Genomic DNA, 18,645 nt, shown 5'->3' with positions numbered 1-18,645 from the left:
AAATCACCACTAAGACCTCTCCTGTCCACGTAGAAAAAAAGAGACTCCAAGATGGAGAGGATACACTTTGGGGAACAAGCCTGCACGTGCCTGGTGAAAGGACAAGATGATCTCAGTCCTTTTCCTTTCTCCATGCTAATTTCCATGATCACACTGAATTCATCCAAAAGGACTTTGCACATCCAGAAATTGTGGCACAGCCATGATACACCTGGGCGCAGAGGGTCATGCCACCCCAGGAGAGGATGGAGCTCTCTGTTCTTAATCCCATGATCAAAAATGGTTCACTCCTCTGCAGATTGGAGACCTAGTCCTGTTTGCTTGCCAAGAACGGAAAGCCTCTGCTACAGAAGTTAGGTGATTTCCTTGAAGGACTTAGTAGGACACCAAAAGACCAGGGCCATTCTAATGAAGACAATAGCTTTGCTCACTAGAGCCAGGAGAGGGCTCTCTCTACAGAGGCGGCAGCTCCAGCCCTGAAGAACTCACCTTGGGACCCAAACGCTTTTGGAAGGACCTGCGACCATTCACTGTGGTTATGGCCATCTGTTTTCACCAACGCTTTGGGTTAGTAAAGCAGCGGCGTGTGGTGGGGAAAGGTTATATCGGAATTATTATTTTAGGGGGAGTTGTTTTACTGGAAAAAAATTGATGGCACTTACTGCCGGACTTCCTCCAATGCCCCCGCCAAGGTCACTGCCAAGCTGCAAGAGAGAAAGGAGAGAGAGAAGAGAAAGGCAGAGTTCATTTAAGCTAGATATTGGATGCCAGGAGTGGCGTTTGCCGTTCACTCGACTGCAGCGCTGCAAACACGTGTCATTCACTCGCCACGCACAGGACAGATGGACACTGTGTGTTGTGAAAGCACATACAGTGGGGGTTTCTTATGCTAATAAAGCTGCTTAGAGAAGAAAGTGGTGAATAAGCTAACACCTTGTAACGTTTCAGCTAAACATGTTTCAATCCATCTTCCCACTGGGACTGACTCCACATCTTAAAGAAAAAGGGTACTACTTGCAAGGTTGATTGATTAAAAAGCCAATCCAATCTCCTACCTATCATCTGTTTTGCAAAGTCGGTGCAGTTCTTCATGTGTTTCATGCACTGGTTTTCCCTTGAACCCATGTCAGCTACCAGCAGTCCTGAGCAGCTCTACAAAAACCCGCTAGGGGTAACCACGACGGAACATAAAACGGACAAGGAAGCTCACTGCAGCTTCAGGTTTCTAGGGAGTAGTTTCTAGATGCAGAAAAAGCAAAGACTTCACAATTACTGAAACATCTCGGCTGCATCCTTTTAGTGTGTGACTAATTCAATACCCAGGGGGAGGGATGGGCACTTCCAGTGCGACCACTGCTCATGCACGCTCAGCTGTACGTGCTTTCCTTTAATGGTTCAGTTACCCCATATGGAAAATGGAAAAGCTCCTATTGTGCTGTTGGGACCTGCTCTACAGCAATAAGACACCCGATTTTAGAACACCAAGTAATCCAGTATTTTAATAATGCTCTCTTTGAAGCTACCCAGCAGCCGTTCACGGCAGCTAAAATTGTCCAACATGCTCCTCCTAGAAACACCTTAGTCCAACTGCTTTCATTTATGCCGTCCTTCCCTTCTGGATCCCCACGTCTTTGCAGATCACCTTTAAGCCTTCCTTCGCTCTTTAAGTTTACCATGAGCTTCCCTGGAAAATGTTGAGATTGTTTGTCTGAAAGGTGTGAAGCTCATGGTACAATTTACTTTTACATTTGCAGCCTTCTGGATTTTCAAGAGAAAATTCAGTGTTGGGGTCACCAGAGGTGACCAAAACCTGCGATCATATGGTGATATCTAACTGAAGACAGTTACAAGTAATACCATTGGTATTGCCGTGCTCGAGTGGAGCATTTCTCAATCCCATTAATATTTACAAACCCTGGATGACTGACAGCGATGAGGCGCTGTTGAACTATACTGAATGCCTATTGTAGATCCTCATTCTGCAGGTTTATCTGAGCTCGCAAGCTTTTGCTGAGAGTACAGTGCTACTTATCTCACCACACACAGCTTTTCAGTCACACGCAGGACGCAGACCACAAGCTCTGATGACAAACACAAAGACCGCCACCAAAGAGAACAAGAACGTACATGGAAAAATGCAGTGACAGTCACATGGGGAAGGGTTGGCTTACCGGGACAACACAATGTCACATGGAAGGCTCTGCTGCTAAGTGTGGCCCAAAGGTACATGGGGCCATTTGACAAACAGGGTCATCAAAAGGTCCATGTGTGCTTGGTCCAGTGCTGATGGAGGAGACCGAAGAAAGGACATGGCACAGAGCAGGTCCTGGAGCGGTGCAAACTCAGAACCTGCAGGGCTCACGTACATCCCGTCCCCACCATATGGCAGACAGGGAGGTTCTACTTATTCTTGGCCATTAGCGCCCATTTTCTGGCAGCTCTCGTGGCAGGCGTGTGTTTGTATTTTAAATTGCCCGACAGATGGCATATTCACCAATTGCTTTTCTCCCCCCACAGTGGATACAAACATGTTGGCTTGCGCACGATCTTGGAGGCCTTTTTCAGTCAAAGGCAGGGCCCTACTGGAGGATAGCACAGAAACCCTCTGGCTTTTGCCAACTGTTTTGTGGTTCTGGGGTTCCCTCTCTCTGGTATATCCTTCCATCCTCTATCACCTATAGTAGCCGCCCAGCTCTAAAGACACCGTGCTGCCTACTGCTAAAGGGGCATTAAAGAACATTGTAAAATTGCACTAGCCTTCCCCCTGCCCAGAAAATCTAAGAGCATCCTTTGTGTTGTGACACTCCCCCTCAAAGTCACTCCAAAACCCAGATCTGCTAAACAGCAGCACAGTCCTCCAGGTCCTCTTTCACCACAGCAACTGCCTCTTCATACACACACCTTGACGCTCAGTGTTAGGAGAGAGAATTGCCGGCATTCAAAGAAAGCAGCACGGAGCTCCGTTCTTTTTCAGCCTATCAGCGTGCAAGGCTCAACCTATTTCTCCCAGTTTACGTAAGAGACAACAGATGAGGTGAGCGATTCTAGTGTGAAATAAGAGGTTTGGTGAAAGGTCCAGAACACCAGCACTGTGGCATAACTGCGCGTGCAGATTAATAACGAGCTTGCGAAAAGGGGTATTTATTTTCCGCCCGCCGAGTTCCTAACCACTCCAAGACATCCGTATGACACAGGAGGGAGCTGCAATTCAGATAGCTCACTCGATCTAAAGCCATATTTTAGAAGAAAAAATCTGAACACTTCTGCATTATGATGGGCTTGCCAAATAATCACATGTAACTATTACACTGCCTCTCACTTTACATTCTTGCTTGGAGGTGGTCAATCTACTCTGCTTTATAGTGAAGTCGAGAGGAAAAAAAAAAAATCAGAGAAAACTAAATAGAAAGAAGGGCTGCGTGACCCGGTCATAACAGACTCATTTCTAAATGTTATCGCCAGGGGTTGGCGTTTCTGGGACCCTTGTTCGGTGAAAGCAAAAGAAAAAACACACCCATCATGCAGCCCCGATATCATATCAAGTACTAGGGAAATGACTGGGAATAATTCTGCATAATTGAGCCAGATGTTTATCTGATTTTTTTTTTAATCAGTTTCTTACTACGCTCATCTTAGAATGCCACAGGCTCAAAACTGAAGTTTGAAAGACAACAATCAATTCTTTGCAGCTCTGGCATTCATGCTGTGTGTGTCGGGCTGTGTGCACGGGGGGAAATCTCAGACAAGTTATGGTCCGTAAATATCAGGATCCCCCCAACTGCAGTCTTGTCTTTGAAAGAGCTCCAGATTTATGGTTCACCAGAATAGCAGGTACACAAGCCTTCCCAACAGACCAAGGTGCAGTCCCTGATCCTGAGAACTGTGTGGTGGGAACATAACTCCTGGTAGGGTCGTGTATGCTGAAAGGGTAGGAGCCAGATTGAAGGCAGTCCTCCAGCCCTCCTGGTAGCGGTGGTGAAGGCTCTGTTCTGCACGGATTACAGAGGCATGAGAGAGAGAGGACGAGTACCTGTTTCTCATTGCTGAGGGCCAAAGAAATGGGGGGCAGGGTTTCTGGCCTAAAGAATTTCCCTTACCCCTCCTTAAACACTTAATTTGCTTTTGCCCCCCCTTGAGTGCTGCTGAAGCAGTGATGCCTTTTCAAACAGTGGAAGCTTTGACCTAGGTCAGTCTCTCTCAACCAACCCAAAGACTCTCTGCGTGGCAAGGCAAGGACCTCCGCCTCCCTGTTGGTTCATATGCATGGGACCAAATTCATCATACGCATAACATGCCAACTGCTGTGCCGTCCCAGAGACCAGGAGGCCCTGGGACAGACTAAGACTATGTCTACACTGCCAGATAGGGGTGTGACTCCTCTGCATGTGTACACACACTTGAGCTTGCGTACACACACTGCATCTAAACTGTAGGGTAGTCACAGCAGCACGGGTAGCGGCAGCAGAGGCATGGCTTAACCATGCTAAAACAAACTCACCTGAAACCGGTGGATGTAAACATGGCATGGCTCAGAGATGCCTCCACTGCCGCTAACCATGCTACCGTGGCTACACCGCTGTGTGTATACATGCGGAGGAGTCACACCCCTACCTCGCTGTGTAGACATAGCCTCAATCCTCTTCTGCACAGGCGTTGCTGTCTATAGCGTGTTGGAGAGGGAACTCGAACTATTAATTGTGATCGAGGCAAACCAAATGCGATGGGTCCCCAGCTGAGCCCTGGACTCCAGGTGCACAGGAAGACCAGTCTCTAGTGGACCACCTTTTGACTTGATATTACTTCCTTTGCCCCCGTCTTCCAGGAGATCTATAAAGATCTCCTGTTTAGAGACTGCACTTCCAGCCTGTCTGGTCCCACTGCTGTGGGCTTATTTTAATATGAACTCAAAGGATGGAGAAGGTGATAACAGTGATGTGTATGAGTAACAAAGAGAAAGGAGGCAGACAGCGAGAACAGGAACCAATTACCCATTGAGTGTCCTCTCCCATCTGCAGTGACAGGCAGAATGCAGAAGGAAAGAAGCAGATATTAGTCAAGCGTAAAGCAATGCTGAACAAATTCCCCAGAGAGCTGGCAGCATCTGTTAACCATTTCCACTCATTTCAATAGCAGGTCTCTAACTGGCCAGCCATCCTTCGCAGGAAGCACAATGTACCCCATGCTATCCACAGCAGACAATTAACGGCAGCCCTGCTAGCAGAACCCAAGGATTAGAAAAGAACTGGATCAACAACTCTGCCTGCCCTGCCCAGCCTGACAAATTCTCATGGGAGAAGAACCACCACCCTTAGCATCATGGGTGACAGTCTCTGTGGACTTGATGCTTGATCACAAGCAACTGCAAACCCCTTGGACAGCTTTCAGGATTGGCAGTGTGTCGCTGTCCTGAAGGTCACACTGCTGGACACAGGACTCCTTTTCCAGGCTTCCTCCACAGCAGTCATTTCAGAGCAGGAAAGTGGCAGGCAGGCAGCCAGATAGTTACTGGACATATGTATTTACAAACAATGGGGAGGATTGCCTTCAATTACAGCTACCTAGACTCATCATTGTAATATCCTAAAAGTCACTGCAAACTAGAGGAACAGGCCAGACCACAAAACAAATAGCAACAATGGTAGCCCTGAACCTCAAACAACTGCAACTTCTCTGCTGTATGATAATTGGCTCTGATGACACTGCAGATGCTCTGCAGTTAAAGAGCAACTGTCCTGCAATTTTACTGTAGCTGCTTGCAGTTACACTGACTTATGCAGCAACTCCGGCATCGTCACACTACATTCCCGCACCTATTTGCATCTTAACAGTGCTCTGTGAGTACGGAACTCTAAGACGTTCACGCAATATACATGGATTACAGGCTTCCACAGTCACATCTGCAATGTTACGTGAGGTATGGCGAGGATCTAGTCCAGGGGCAGAGTGAGAAGGGATGGAGCTCCTGATAGAAGCTGCAACAATCGTTGTCCAAAAACTGAATCCTCCTATAGCCGTACGATTGCTAGATCTCTTGATGCAGCTATGTAATACAAGGAGCCGTACTTAATTCGCAGGCTAACAGGAAACACATAATTACCTGATTTTATTCATCTAAGAGCTACGTTGTCATGGTTCAGGGAGTGAAAACGTTATGTTGCTAAGAACTTGCACAATGTGAATCTACCTAACAGCAAGGAAAACAAAGCATTTCCTGAATAGAATCAATTGATTTGGTTGGCTAAATAGCTGAGAAGTAAACAGCTGCCAGTATGAGGATTGATTTGGGCTAATTTTATTTAAGGCACGGTCCCAACAGCAAAGACATTTGTGCGTGCACCACGTCCTTGGAGCTGTTAGACACACAGAGTGGCAGACTCATCTTTTCTTGGGTTCACAGGTAGGCATTGTCAAAACTCAAGCTAACGGACTCTGGTTCTGTGTTTGTTTTTCTGAACAACAAGGCCTGTGGGAAGACAGAGTTCTCATCCTGTGTGAAGAGTTATGTCAATGCACAATCAGCACAGTACACTGTTAATGGAGCGGTCTCATAGACTCTAAGGTCAGAAGGGACCAATGTGATCATCTAGCCTGACCTCCTGCACAATGCAGGCCACAGAACCTCATCCGCCCACTCCTGTAATAAACCTCTAACCTATGACTGAGTTACTGAAGTCCTCAAATCATGGTTTAAAGACTTCAAAGTACCGAGAATCCACCAGCAAGTGAGCCATGCCCCACGCTGCAGAGGAAGGTGAAAAACTGCCACAATAACATAATACAGAGTACCACTGATTTCAGTAGCACTTGCTGTCATAATACTTGGTCCTTCAGTAGTGCTTCCCTCAGAGCATCTCCAAACTATTTATGAGCAATTTATTTTGAATTAAATAGCAAAAGGAGATGCCTACAAAAAGCTCTTGGGGCCATAACACTCAACTGAACACAACCCCAGCAGCATTAAACAATCAGTCAGGAATTCAACCAGCCAGGCAACTGATCCAAGAACATGCTCTCAACTCTCTCCAAAAACCTCCCATCAAATATATGTCTTTTGCAGCGTGACCAGTTCATCACCAAATTCTGGCCATTTCAGTTTCTTAATGAACAAAGCCTTACAAGATCCCTGGGGAATTTGCATTCATCATCCCCATTTTGTAGAACTGAGACATGGGTAAGTTCAAGTAACTTGCTCAAGGTCATCCAGTAAGTCAGTTGCAGAGCCAGGAATAGTACCCAGCACCCAAGTCCCATGAGTCCTAGTCCCGTGTTTTAACAGTTAGATAAGCCTTCCTGCTCTAACAGAGCAGAAATACAGATTGAAACCTAGAACCATTAAGGAAAGTAACTGCAGCAAATGTGTGTAAAACAATAAAATGGTTTAACTCTTTAAAACTAAATTAATGACAAGGGGCTAGTTCCCACTGGGGATTAATGGGCAGACCCCATCATTAAAAAAAAGAACAAAGCTGTTTTTTTGAAGGAACACAGTCATCTCAAACTAGCCAGGCGGGCATGCAGATAACGCCAGGTGCCCCAAATTTCCCAGCTGCAAAGCACAGATGGGATATGGATGGGCAGATGATTGTAACATCAGAGGCTCAATTCAGTGGCTGCTGCTACCCAGTATTTGTGATCTGACAGCACGGCGGGCCATGCTGAACAAGCGCAGAGCAGAAGCTGATGTTGCTTCAATGGGTGGCAGACAAACTGTGGGCTGGAGCCCGGAAGGCACTGCAGGCATCGGCCACACAAAACTAATCCCAACAGTGTTCGCATCAGTGGCATGCTGGCACCCCATGGTTTTCTGGGCGAGTCATTCATTCAGAGACCACCTCTGCAGTCAAATGAGAGTGAGCAGCATGGAGTCTAGTCACATAACACAGGTGAGAGGATGCACCTGAAAGGGACTCTTGCCCAAGTCTGCCAAGATATTCTACTTTAGGAAGGGACTGCAGGAAGTCTGTACTGCTAGCGTTTCTTATGCAGCTTAGAATTCGGGACATAAATCAGTCTGCCTGGCTGCCCGTCTTCTGTCCGTAACATTCTGGCAGAGGAATGGCTTGGCCATTAGAAAATTCTTTGCATAACAGATGAGCCAAGCTGTCCATTTCTACAGGTTTACTGCCCTGGTGGTGAAAAGTGACTTGCCATATAACATTCGTGTTAAATGAAGAGGATCAACATTGCCTGTTGTGTCTTGTTGCTTGTTTGTTCAACAAGAATCTCTCGCACGAGGCGACTTTTCAAAGCAAAAACCTACCACAGGAATGAGACTTAAAGGAATAATGATGCCTATCTTTACAGCAGCAGTGTCCAAGCTCTGTCATACCAAGGGCCTGGTGAGCAAACAGACAGGAACTGGGACACTGCACGTGATTTGCACAGAGCATAGCTGGTTGTAGCTATGCTGATCTAATGTGGAGGTGAAGCATAAGGAAACGCCACACCCCAGCATGCACCGCTCTTTCTTGATTCCAATGTCTCGGATCAAGAAGCAGCACTGCATGCTGGAACCCGTAGCATTTGCGGACCCACATCTTCCCCACATTAAGAAACACTATCACTTTCCTAGTGCTTTTCAGCTAAATACCTCAAGGGCGTTACCAAAGTGCAATGGTCCCCCTTCTACACATTCGAAAGCAAGACACAGAGTCTAAAAGAACTGCCCAGAGTCTCAAGAGTCAGCAGAGAGCCAGAAACAAAACCTAAGTTTCCTGCCTCCCAGCGCTGGCTCTGATCACTAGAAGATGGTTACCCTGAATGATAAACACTGGGTACACGGGATAGACTTTAGCTGATCCTCTGTTACAGACTCTGTTTTTTTTAATTTGTGGTGTTCATTTATAACATGCACTGAGCACATTCCCTGTGTGTATGGGCAATATATCTATAGTTATATCCACATATATATCTGTTATGTTGCAACATCGGCTGATTATAGGACTCACTATTTAGATAAAACACAAGCCATTTGCTACAGAAATTAACCTATCAAATGGCTGGAAGTCTCACGTGACATAAGGGACAATGCCTAGAAAAGCCGAGGGAGGAATTCGACGAAGCGCACAGTATTAATTTGCTGCGTATCAAGTTTTGCACAATGCCGTCACCATTCAAAGGCCTGGAAGAGAAATCAATCTGTTAAAAAAAATTAAAATGTAAATGATAATTTGCAGTAGAAGTCGCTTGTCAGGCGGTTTCTTCTCTGCATTGATCTTGCTGGGTCTTTCATGTCATGTTTCTCTGCACACTGAGTGTATCCCTCTGAAGTCAAACACCTTCTCTGCGGAAATAGAGCCTTCCCTAAATGCAGGCTTTCTGTAATGGTGGATGAATGAGAACTGCACCTTTACGTAATCAGATCAACGCCCAGGCACCTTGACTGAATAAAAGACTTATTTAGCTGAGGGATTCTGCCAGCAGCCTAAAATAAAAGATGTCTCATTCTAGATCTCCAATGTCCTCGTGTTACCAGTGCATTCTAATAAATGACAGTCACGGATCCAGGTTTCATACACGAGTTTGGACATTTGCTAGGTCACTTCTCTCCACAATCATCAAGAAGGGTTTGTAATAGGCATAGAAGACGGAGCTGCTCGGGGCATTTGTCCTCTGTCAGGTCACTATATACACACACTTCACTTCAGGCTGCAGGACTATGCTAAAGACACATGGCATAGGCCGGATGTTTGTTGCATTCAAATAACCACCACTCCTATACCTCCCTCTGCACCGAAGAGTCGAGTGATGGTGAGGGATGGGGCAATTTCTAGAAAGAGGAAGGAAAAAGAGAGGGGAGGAGAAAGCTAATGACAAAGAGGGGGAAGGGGACAGAGGAGACTAAACATAGATTAGGGAGAGGAGTGACACAAAAGGAGAGGATTATTGAAAGGAGATGCCCATGCTCAGGGTTGAGGACCAAACGTGGCAGCTTTTTCCCTAGGCAGCGAGGGCTTAGAGTGGCACAGATGCAGCATGAGCTGAGGAAAGAAATGCTGCTCATGTCACTCATTAGTATCCCTTTCTGCAGCATTGACTGGCCCCAGAAAGCCATATCCAAATGGCCTTGGCAACTGGGGGAATACAAGGAAGGTCTCTGGAAGAGGCCTAAAACAATGGAAAGGGAGATACAAAGCGGGGAGAAAGAGAGGTGACAATGTGAGGGTGAGGAAGAGAAGCACAATTCTAGGGGATGTCTGGATGGCAGAGGGAAGAAAAGTAATAACCGAGGAAGACGAGATTGTGATCCAAAATGAATCTCCTATCTCATTATTAAACAGTCCGAGAGTCGCTCCACTCTGCTCAATGCCCCCCGGCCATATTATGATCCCTTGTTATGAGGCGAAGGATGGATGAGTCTCTCCCTCCCAGAGATTCAATTCAACCGCAGTTTGAGTAGTAAAACGCTGACGTCTCACACACATACCTGCATCTACACACACACAGAGAACATGCTCTGCCTCTCACATCCAGAACAAGACAGAGACAGAAAAGGGTTAGATAAGGGAGAGAAAGGCAGCAAGGGAAGCCTGGGATACACAAGGACAAGAGTCACTTGTACATACCACAGGCAGGGAGGGACACAACAGGGACGTTAGCTGCAGCAGCACGTCACTAGAAAGCGTTTGGGGAAAGCTGCATCTGGAAGGTCGCTCTACCACCCTGTCTGTAACTCATGCAGGCCAGCATTTTATTTCACTCGAAGTTTGCAGCAGGGGTGACCACTCTGCAGAGATACAGAGTTTTGTTAGAGGACATTGCACAGCCCCATGGATTTACTTTAGGAGAAGCAGAACATTAAACAAGTGACGAGACTCTAGGCTTCCTGCTCCAACATTTGTATTTCTGAAGTGGGTCCCTATGTTGAACACTCCACCCCAAGAGTTATAGGAATCTCCTCCAGAAATCTATTCTGATCAGGTCCTTATATTGCACCCATCACCATGGAATCTGAGCCCAAACAATAACAAAGAAACTGGGTGCACTGCATGCAAAGTGCCAGAACTCTAGCTCTTATACAGTGCTTTCCATCAGTAGATCATTATTCCCATTTAACAGATGGGGAAACTGAGGCACAGAAAGGGGAGGTGACTTCCCCAAGGTCACCCAGCAGGCCAGTGGCAGGAATAGAACCGAGGTCTCCTGAGTCCCAGTGCAGTGCTCTGTCCACAAAGGTAACACTGCAATACAGAAGGCAATTCCCGCCAGAGAATTGATGTCGCTCTTTTGAGCTGCCACAGACAGCACGGTTTCATGGAACGTTCGGATGCCATTAGAGAAACCGAGAGTAGTTACTGGTCCTTCCTGCACCGCGTGGCGGTGGCTGTCATTTCACTCAGGGACACCGTGCCCCACCGCTGTGCTCATACAGCCCAGGCTCCTCGGAATTCCAGCCAGGGACTCGCCTGCCTGCTCCACCGGTGTGAAGTGCAGACACGCACGCCACGGCTCTGCCAGCATGGAGACAAAGTTCAGGCTGACACATTTGACCTCTGCCCGCACCAATGCTATTAAAGAGTCGCTGGGTTTCCAGTTCATTAGCCCAGGAGACGGAGGTGTCTGTTTAATGACTGTTTTACTTAGATTGCTGCAGCGAATGGAGTATTGGCAAATCATAGGCTTAGGACCACGGCACCCAGCCCTCCTTTCCATAATAAATCTCACCCATTACACGGTTCTCTCATTACAGCTTCTGCCCAGCTTCCTTTTCTGGAATGGAGGCAGTGTGTATTTATCCGTGCTCTGGAGCTTGACCCTTTGGGTATTAGAACACCACCTCGTGAGCTGCTCTGGCGAAGGCAAGGACTATGCAGCGCAGCGGAGTGCTTCTCCTGCCCTAGCTGCAATTAGTGTTGTCACCGACACTAAATCCAGCCAGACTCTGGAGAGTACAGAAAGATGTACGGCTGGTATCGCTGCACACAGCAGGCCACAAAGATGAACCTTTTAACAGGATTTATTGGAACTGGAGGGCAGCACAAAGGTCCTTTCGAAGGAGTCAGGGTATTTTACGAAGCATTGGGACGTCCAAGGTCGTCGAAAAAATCAAAGCAACCCTTAGTCCCCCTTCCCCGTCAGGGAAAGCATGAAACAGACCTACTAACGTACAGCAGGATTCTACAGCATGTCACAACATCCCTTTTGTTAAGGGAAGAACCTGGAAGCAATCTGACCTGGAAGTAACAATGGCCAAATATTCTGGGCCTTCCTGATTTGCCTCCAGGGAGAGTGAATAACCAGGGTCTTGCCAGCAGCAGAGACCATGGATGGTTCCAGTGGCTCCAGTTATTTCCTACCAGCTGAAAGTGAGTAGAGAGTTGCTTACCAAGCTGTCCAGCCCTCCTCCTAGGAGGTCCACAGCACCCATCTGCATGGAGGATACTTGGGGTACATTCACGGGGGGGCCCAGGTCAAGGTTCAGAAGGTCGCCCAGAAGGTCACCCTGCGATGGAATAACCTGAGGCTGCTCCAAGTTTGTAGTGGTAGTGGTTCCCACCGGGCTGTCTCCTGCATCAGTGCTGTGGGTGAAGAGAAGCAAAATGAATAAGGGAGAATTGTTAGTTAACCTTCATTACTGGCTCTGGAGCACCAGGGAGAAAACAATGCAGAGACAGGTGATCAATGAACAGCAGTCAAACATTCTAAGTAACGGTGTTCCACGCTGACAGAACAGTTCTGTTACAACCACCAATCGGAGGTGACAAGTGATGGGTGACTATGCTCTGAGATTTGAGGACCTTCCTCTGGTCAGACAAGTCCTACAGCTCAAGAAGAGGGGAACTTCAGGGGGTAAAATCAGAAAAGAACCTCAACTTCAACACAGCTGTTGTTGGGAGAAGTGGCCACAAACTCCTCCAAAACAGGAGCCACAGATAAAACACAAACTAAAACGTAATAAAGATTTCCCTGCTAAGAGGGATTCTATAGGAGATTACTATCATCCTGTCCATACCGGGCCTATGAAGCGATGTACAACCTTGGAAAAAATGCAAAGGTTTTCCTAAGGATGAAGCTTGCTATTCAACTTCTCCTTTACCTGACCAACAGACACCCCAAGCCACGCAGAGCTCAGAGCAACCTACGTGGATCTGCATCAACCACATTATCCACTGGTCAACAGACACACACACAATGCACCAAGCTGATCAACCCCGTTCTCTTGCTCTCAGCACTGGTGAACACTCAATGCTTCAGAAAAGTTCCGAAATGGGGGGAGGAGGAGAATCCCTTCCTGTAACAACTAGCTAACTTGCTATGGCATGAGATATAATACCCCCTGCCATCAAGTAGCTTCCAGTAAGGTTGGCCATAAAGTATTCTAACCACTTTGTATGTGCCCACCTACCACGGGATTTCAACATGAAGAGGCAGATTAAAATCGCAAAAACCATAGCAGCTATTTAAATTCTCTTGGATCATTCACCACCCAGAGCTGGTCCAATAAAATATATTACGGTACTCCACCCACTTTGCCTCTAATATCCTGGGACCAACACAGCTACAACACTGCATACTTGTATTACCACAGCATTTCTACTTTTTCAATCCAGAGAAACTAATACTTCAGACAACTTGACACCCATTTTCTGCACCCCACCGGCTACGGCAACTGATCGAGTTATTTTCATCCTGTATTACTGCAGGTGTAATAGGCCCTTGCATAGAAATTATATTGAATTAACATACTGATAAGGTGACATTGAACAGGTACGCTTGCATATGGGTTCTACACTATTGGTTTTGAACAGCCCTGACCCTCTTCCTTATCCTGTCTTGGTTACTTGGGGGCGCGTGGGGGAAGCTTTAGAAATAGATTGTGTGTGTGTTGCTGGCCGCTCAGGAATATAAAGAAAAGGCTACCGAAAAAGGACCATAGAATGAAGAGCCACTTACAAGCCAGCAAAGAAGAGAAAGTCTGAAGAGAGTTTTGGTCTCTTAACAGTGTCAATACCGGTTTTCTTTCCTGCCTCTCCCTTCGGCAATGGAACTTTTACATATTGAATGAGCTGAATACTGTTATTTGGAGATGCATTTTTAAGCAGCAAGCAGATTCCCAGATCCCCCACAGCTGCCACCAAGAGTAAATTATGGGACATGGCTGAGTTTAAAAAAAAACCAAAACAATTATTATAAACCTGTCACACACACACAGCCCCTTCCATCGCTCTCCTTCCTCCCCATGTACAGTCTCCTAACACTCCAGCTCCTCTCCACATACACATCTGTCCTCCCCTTTAGTGGGGACCACCAAGCAATTTTCTTTAGAGGTCTTTCACTAGCTGCCCCAGAACACAATGAGAAGTTTGCAAGAAAAATAATGCAGATCGATTCAGCTGATGTTAACACACAATAAAATGCCATGCTCAGAACTTCTCCCCCATCCTGGACTTTCTCCCTAGAAGCTTTTTCTTCATGACTTGGGATTTTCCTACAAGACTCAATAGAGTAAAGAATGACACGTTTATTAAGGACACAGAGGTATGATGTAATGCTGCTGTTCTTCTATTGTCCTGGGACTACAGCAAGAGGGTTACATTTTCCAAAACTGCTGCCTGAATTAATGTATTTGAGCTTTCCCAGAACGCCAGGGTAGATCCCAGGATCCTGCGGCCTAGTCGAACCAGTCTCCTCTCTTGTCTCCTCTGCTTTTGCCACTCCCAAACTACATCAGCAGCAAACACTTGCTGGAGCACAGGGTCACTGTCTACCCTGGCAGACAGGAGTCTCCCACCCAAGTCTCCCACTGCAGTGGCATAGCGAGGAGGTGGGGGCCACAGTGTGGACAAATCCCTGGAAGCTAGAGAGAGCGCGACTCTCCACCTCAGCTGTGCACAACTCCCTCTTCTGAGCTGCTCCTCTGGCCCTCAAGATTTGGTCAGGGAGACCCCATGGGTAAACCCCTTTAAGAACCATTTGGATTGGTGGAGCATGATCAGAAACAGCTGACCCATCTGAGCACTGCCCATCAGCTGAGAGCTGGAACACAGATAAAAGCCAGCATGGTGCTTTGTTTAAGTGACAATATACTGCTAAGGCATTGCTACGGCTCTGCTTCCAAATGCCCGATCCATAGCATAAAAGAAATCAATATCCCATCCAAGCTATTGGGTGAAAAGTTGAGCCACCACCTTTCTTCCACTAGGCAACCTCAGCTTGCTATATCCAAATGAACAGACTTTCAAGTGTTTTCAGCATTCGGAAAAGGTGAGTCAGTTTCCTAGCGTTCAGTACGAGGACACCCTGTCTACATGAATTCGCTTTCCCCACAACAGTGCCTCCCAGGAACTGCTTGTTATGAATACACGATGGAAGGTGGCAATTTGGCTCACTGCAGCAATGCCGCAAAGGAAGCCTTTGCACAAGGCTGATCAATCTGTCCTTGGTCTGGGAGCAAGGCAGAGAGTTACAGTAATGGACTCTCTGTTAGGCCGACCGCAAGCAGAGGAAACCTGGTTTGCCACTGAACCTCAGCGCTCACTTTTAATGTCTGAAGAATGCTGGGAGCATGGTAGCAGAGTTTCAGGGCTTCTTAACATTTTCACTTTCCTCTCTTTTTTCATCCTGCTGCTGCTGAAAGCCAGAGACGTTTGAGACCAAGGCAACAGGTAATTAAGTAGCAAGTGACACCAGAGCAATGCAGAGATATAAAACATAGCTACACTTGGAAGAGCAGCGGGGGTGGGCTGGCTGAACAGCAGCTGCCAGCATCAACTCCTGTAAGCAATGTGCACTAGAAGCTGATAAAGAAGAGCTCTCGGTGACAAGTGAATGCCTTGAATTGGTTAGACAAGAAAGAGATGTCAGCTTCTGCAATGATTTGAAGAGCACTGGACAGGAGAGCTGGACAGCCACGCTTTACAGAGAGCAGGTCACACTGTAATGGCCTGAGCTGCTTAGAGGACCAACACCTCTGCTATTTTGAAGATCTGGGGGTGGGGGGACGGACGGACGATGACAGTACCTGAGCAGGGCAGCCATCACTTTTCCTGTCTCCATGCACACTAGCCCCTCTCCTCATACCAAACATAGGACTCCTACATAGACTTGTGACTGCAGGCCCTGGGGCAGTACTGCCGGACTGTGTTTCGTAGCCAGGAAAAAAAGCAATTCAGCATCCGAAAGTCAGTCAAGTTACGGAAGCTCCTCCAGCTGCTAAGAGTAGCAGTATGCATGGAAGGATGGTGCTAGAAAACAGCAAAGGGACAATTGCCTATATGAACTGATCAGTGTTGTGGCAAAAAAGTACAGTGCTCCAGATGTCAACTTCCCAGGTTTTCTGATACACACTATATCGAAAGGTGAGCTTACCGCCCCTGCCTCCTGCTGCAAGCAGACCTGCACCTGTAATTAACACAGCTAGCAAGTAGCAGTGTTCACCCCAGAGAGGAGCTACAGTAACTCAAAGTGAACAGCAATAAACCAACAATCCCTGCGGATTGGTAACACTCACTACGGATAGTCAGAGGGTAGTTCAGGCTTTCCACCAGAGCTCACACACCAATCTGACTTCATTTTAGCCCAGGCCAAACTGCAGCGATGGTGCCCAGCAGTTTTCTCCAGGCTCCCTGCTTTCAAAGATTCCAGGCATTCGGAAGAGTTCTTTGCTGTTTCATTCCCCACAGCAGGAGAGGCCAGGAGTGACACTGACAGTGCGAGAAGGGAGACACTTTCCACATAAGGGCCTCTAAGTCCTGCTTTCCCCAAAACGTCTCGTACCATCACAAACCTTTACAGCAACGTACACCTCCCACTGGCTGAGCGTACCACTACTGGGTTTGGCTGGTGTGTTTCTCCTCCTGCCAGACCTGCAACACTTGTTCACAGCTGCTATTTTTCCAGCTCCTACGCCAGGCCTCCTCCCTGTGTGCCGGGGCAAAGAGCGCTGAGAAGGCTTGATAAATGATTTGCAGGCATCTCTGTCGTTGGAAAGATCTGGCTTTTGTAGCAGGCCCTTGCATCTTTTAACTGGGCTTGTTAGGAGAGAAGAAAACAGCAGCTCTCTAACACCTTCCCTGGTTATTCCCGGCTTACCTTCCATGGTGAATTGGCAAGTGCTTGCGGTGAATCCCATGGCTGCCTTCCACAAAAGCGTTGGGTGGTTTGTGGTACACGGAAGCCAGCGACCCGATGTGGCAGATCAGCTCATCAAGCAGAGTTGGCTCAATCAAGTCAGTCTCCTCAGAAATTAGAGGCTTTTCCGATAAGACCACTTCTTTGGCAGTCACGGGATCCGTGGAGAGAAGGCGCCAGTAGATATAGCCACGGTCCCGCAGGTCTGGGTTATCCGAATCCTGAGACAAAGCACTGCATTACTCAAGGTTTTGAACAGGCTTTACCACTGCAACTCTACCCTGCTTCTGCAATAACCTTGCTTTCTTTCATTTAAACTACCCCCTGGAAAAGCAGCCATGACCAGGAGAATGAAGCTATAGACAGACTGCTTCTCTGTGGCAATCACACCACCCTTTGTAATAAAAATCCAAGGATCTGACCCATTGCGCTCATTCCCAAACACAGCTAACCAGGGTGGTCAGAGAGGAAAACCCTAGAACTTACATCTAATGGAATTTAAAAGGGTTCAAGTCCTCAAAGTTACTAAGCACAGAAGTTGACCTCATGCTTTAGAACTGACCTCCTGTAAAAGAATCACTATTTCATTTCAAATGTGATCTTCAAATCGTCCTGAAAGAGACACAGCATAGATAGGACAGGGGAAGGGGATCAAACTGACTCCTTCAGCCATGTACTAATAGAATATGCATGATACTGTGCATCATGAAAGACAACGACTAAGGATTCCTGGAAGTACGTCTTACTCAAGGACACTGGTGGGAGAAGACACACAATGCTGCAGTGGGGCTCATTTACCGTTAATCATTTACCCTTCTCTACATCATTTCTATGTCAAAAGGTCTCATTTATTCCTCCATTTAGTTGACAAATATATATATGAGAAGACAGAAATTAAATTGATTGTTAGGGCCTTCTTCAGTTTTCCATGTCTCCAGCTGTCAATATTTTTGTTTCATTAGAGACCATTCTTCCCTAGCATGAAAGGTCCATTCTTTTTTCATCTCTTTTAAATAAAAGCTCTGCTTAAAAAACCAAAGCAAACAAATAATGTCCACTGATCACCCAGGCTGGAGTTTAGCAGCATAATGTGGGTGAGTGCCTGTGAGTTTTCACCTCCGAGCTTTGGCAATATATCTAACTTCCTACGTGTCCTGACTCACTCCCACCCACAGCCACCTCCCCGGTAGTATTACTCTTCCACTTCTGTAATCCCAGATCTCTGACTTGCAATAATCCCCACTCATACCAGACTCAGAACTTTCTCAAGCATGCAATGGACAAGTGTCCATTTGTAATGAGACTGAGCTGGCAAAACTCATTTCAGTTGCAGTGATCTAGAAGTGATCTCAGGTCTTCAGAGATCAGTTGCTAATACTTCCCTTGGCACCTCGTCTCGTGAGCTGTTCAGTTTGATGGTGGACTTTTCTTTTTTAAACCCTCTTGACCCCAGACAAGAGATACAGACTCAATCTATACGCAGTCATCTGCTTAAGGTCAAACAGGGTCTTTATGAGGACAGATGAAGGAGGGAGTTTGAAGGGAAGAGCATTTGCTCCAGACTGCCTTTAAATA

At 46.9% G+C, this 18,645-nt stretch overlaps 1 protein-coding gene across 3 annotated transcripts in view; it reads right to left on the bottom strand.

Annotated features, from left to right (window-relative positions):
• AP2B1 (adaptor related protein complex 2 subunit beta 1) overlaps window positions 1-18,645 on the bottom strand; it is a 103,155-nt gene that overhangs the window by 38,899 nt on the left and 45,611 nt on the right. For 2 of the 3 annotated variants that reach the window (XM_067537788.1, XM_067537787.1), the window contains exons 13-15: window positions 17,032-17,291; window positions 12,326-12,518; window positions 663-704 (exon numbers count right to left, since the gene is read on the bottom strand). In XM_067537788.1, the coding sequence (XP_067393889.1) occupies window positions 663-704; window positions 12,326-12,518; window positions 17,032-17,291 (495 nt within the window). The remainder of the gene's footprint in view (window positions 1-662; window positions 705-12,325; window positions 12,519-17,031; window positions 17,292-18,645) is intronic. The other variant, XM_067537789.1, reaches the window with a different exon arrangement.

The sequence above is a fragment of the Emydura macquarii genome, unplaced genomic scaffold, assembly GCF_026122565.2.
Source record: "Emydura macquarii macquarii isolate MOO-44397 ecotype Brisbane River unplaced genomic scaffold, CSIRO-AGI_Emac_v2 contig_450, whole genome shotgun sequence".
Classification (NCBI taxonomy): Eukaryota; Metazoa; Chordata; order Testudines; family Chelidae; genus Emydura; species Emydura macquarii.
This window is presented reverse-complemented; position numbering and strand designations above follow the sequence as displayed.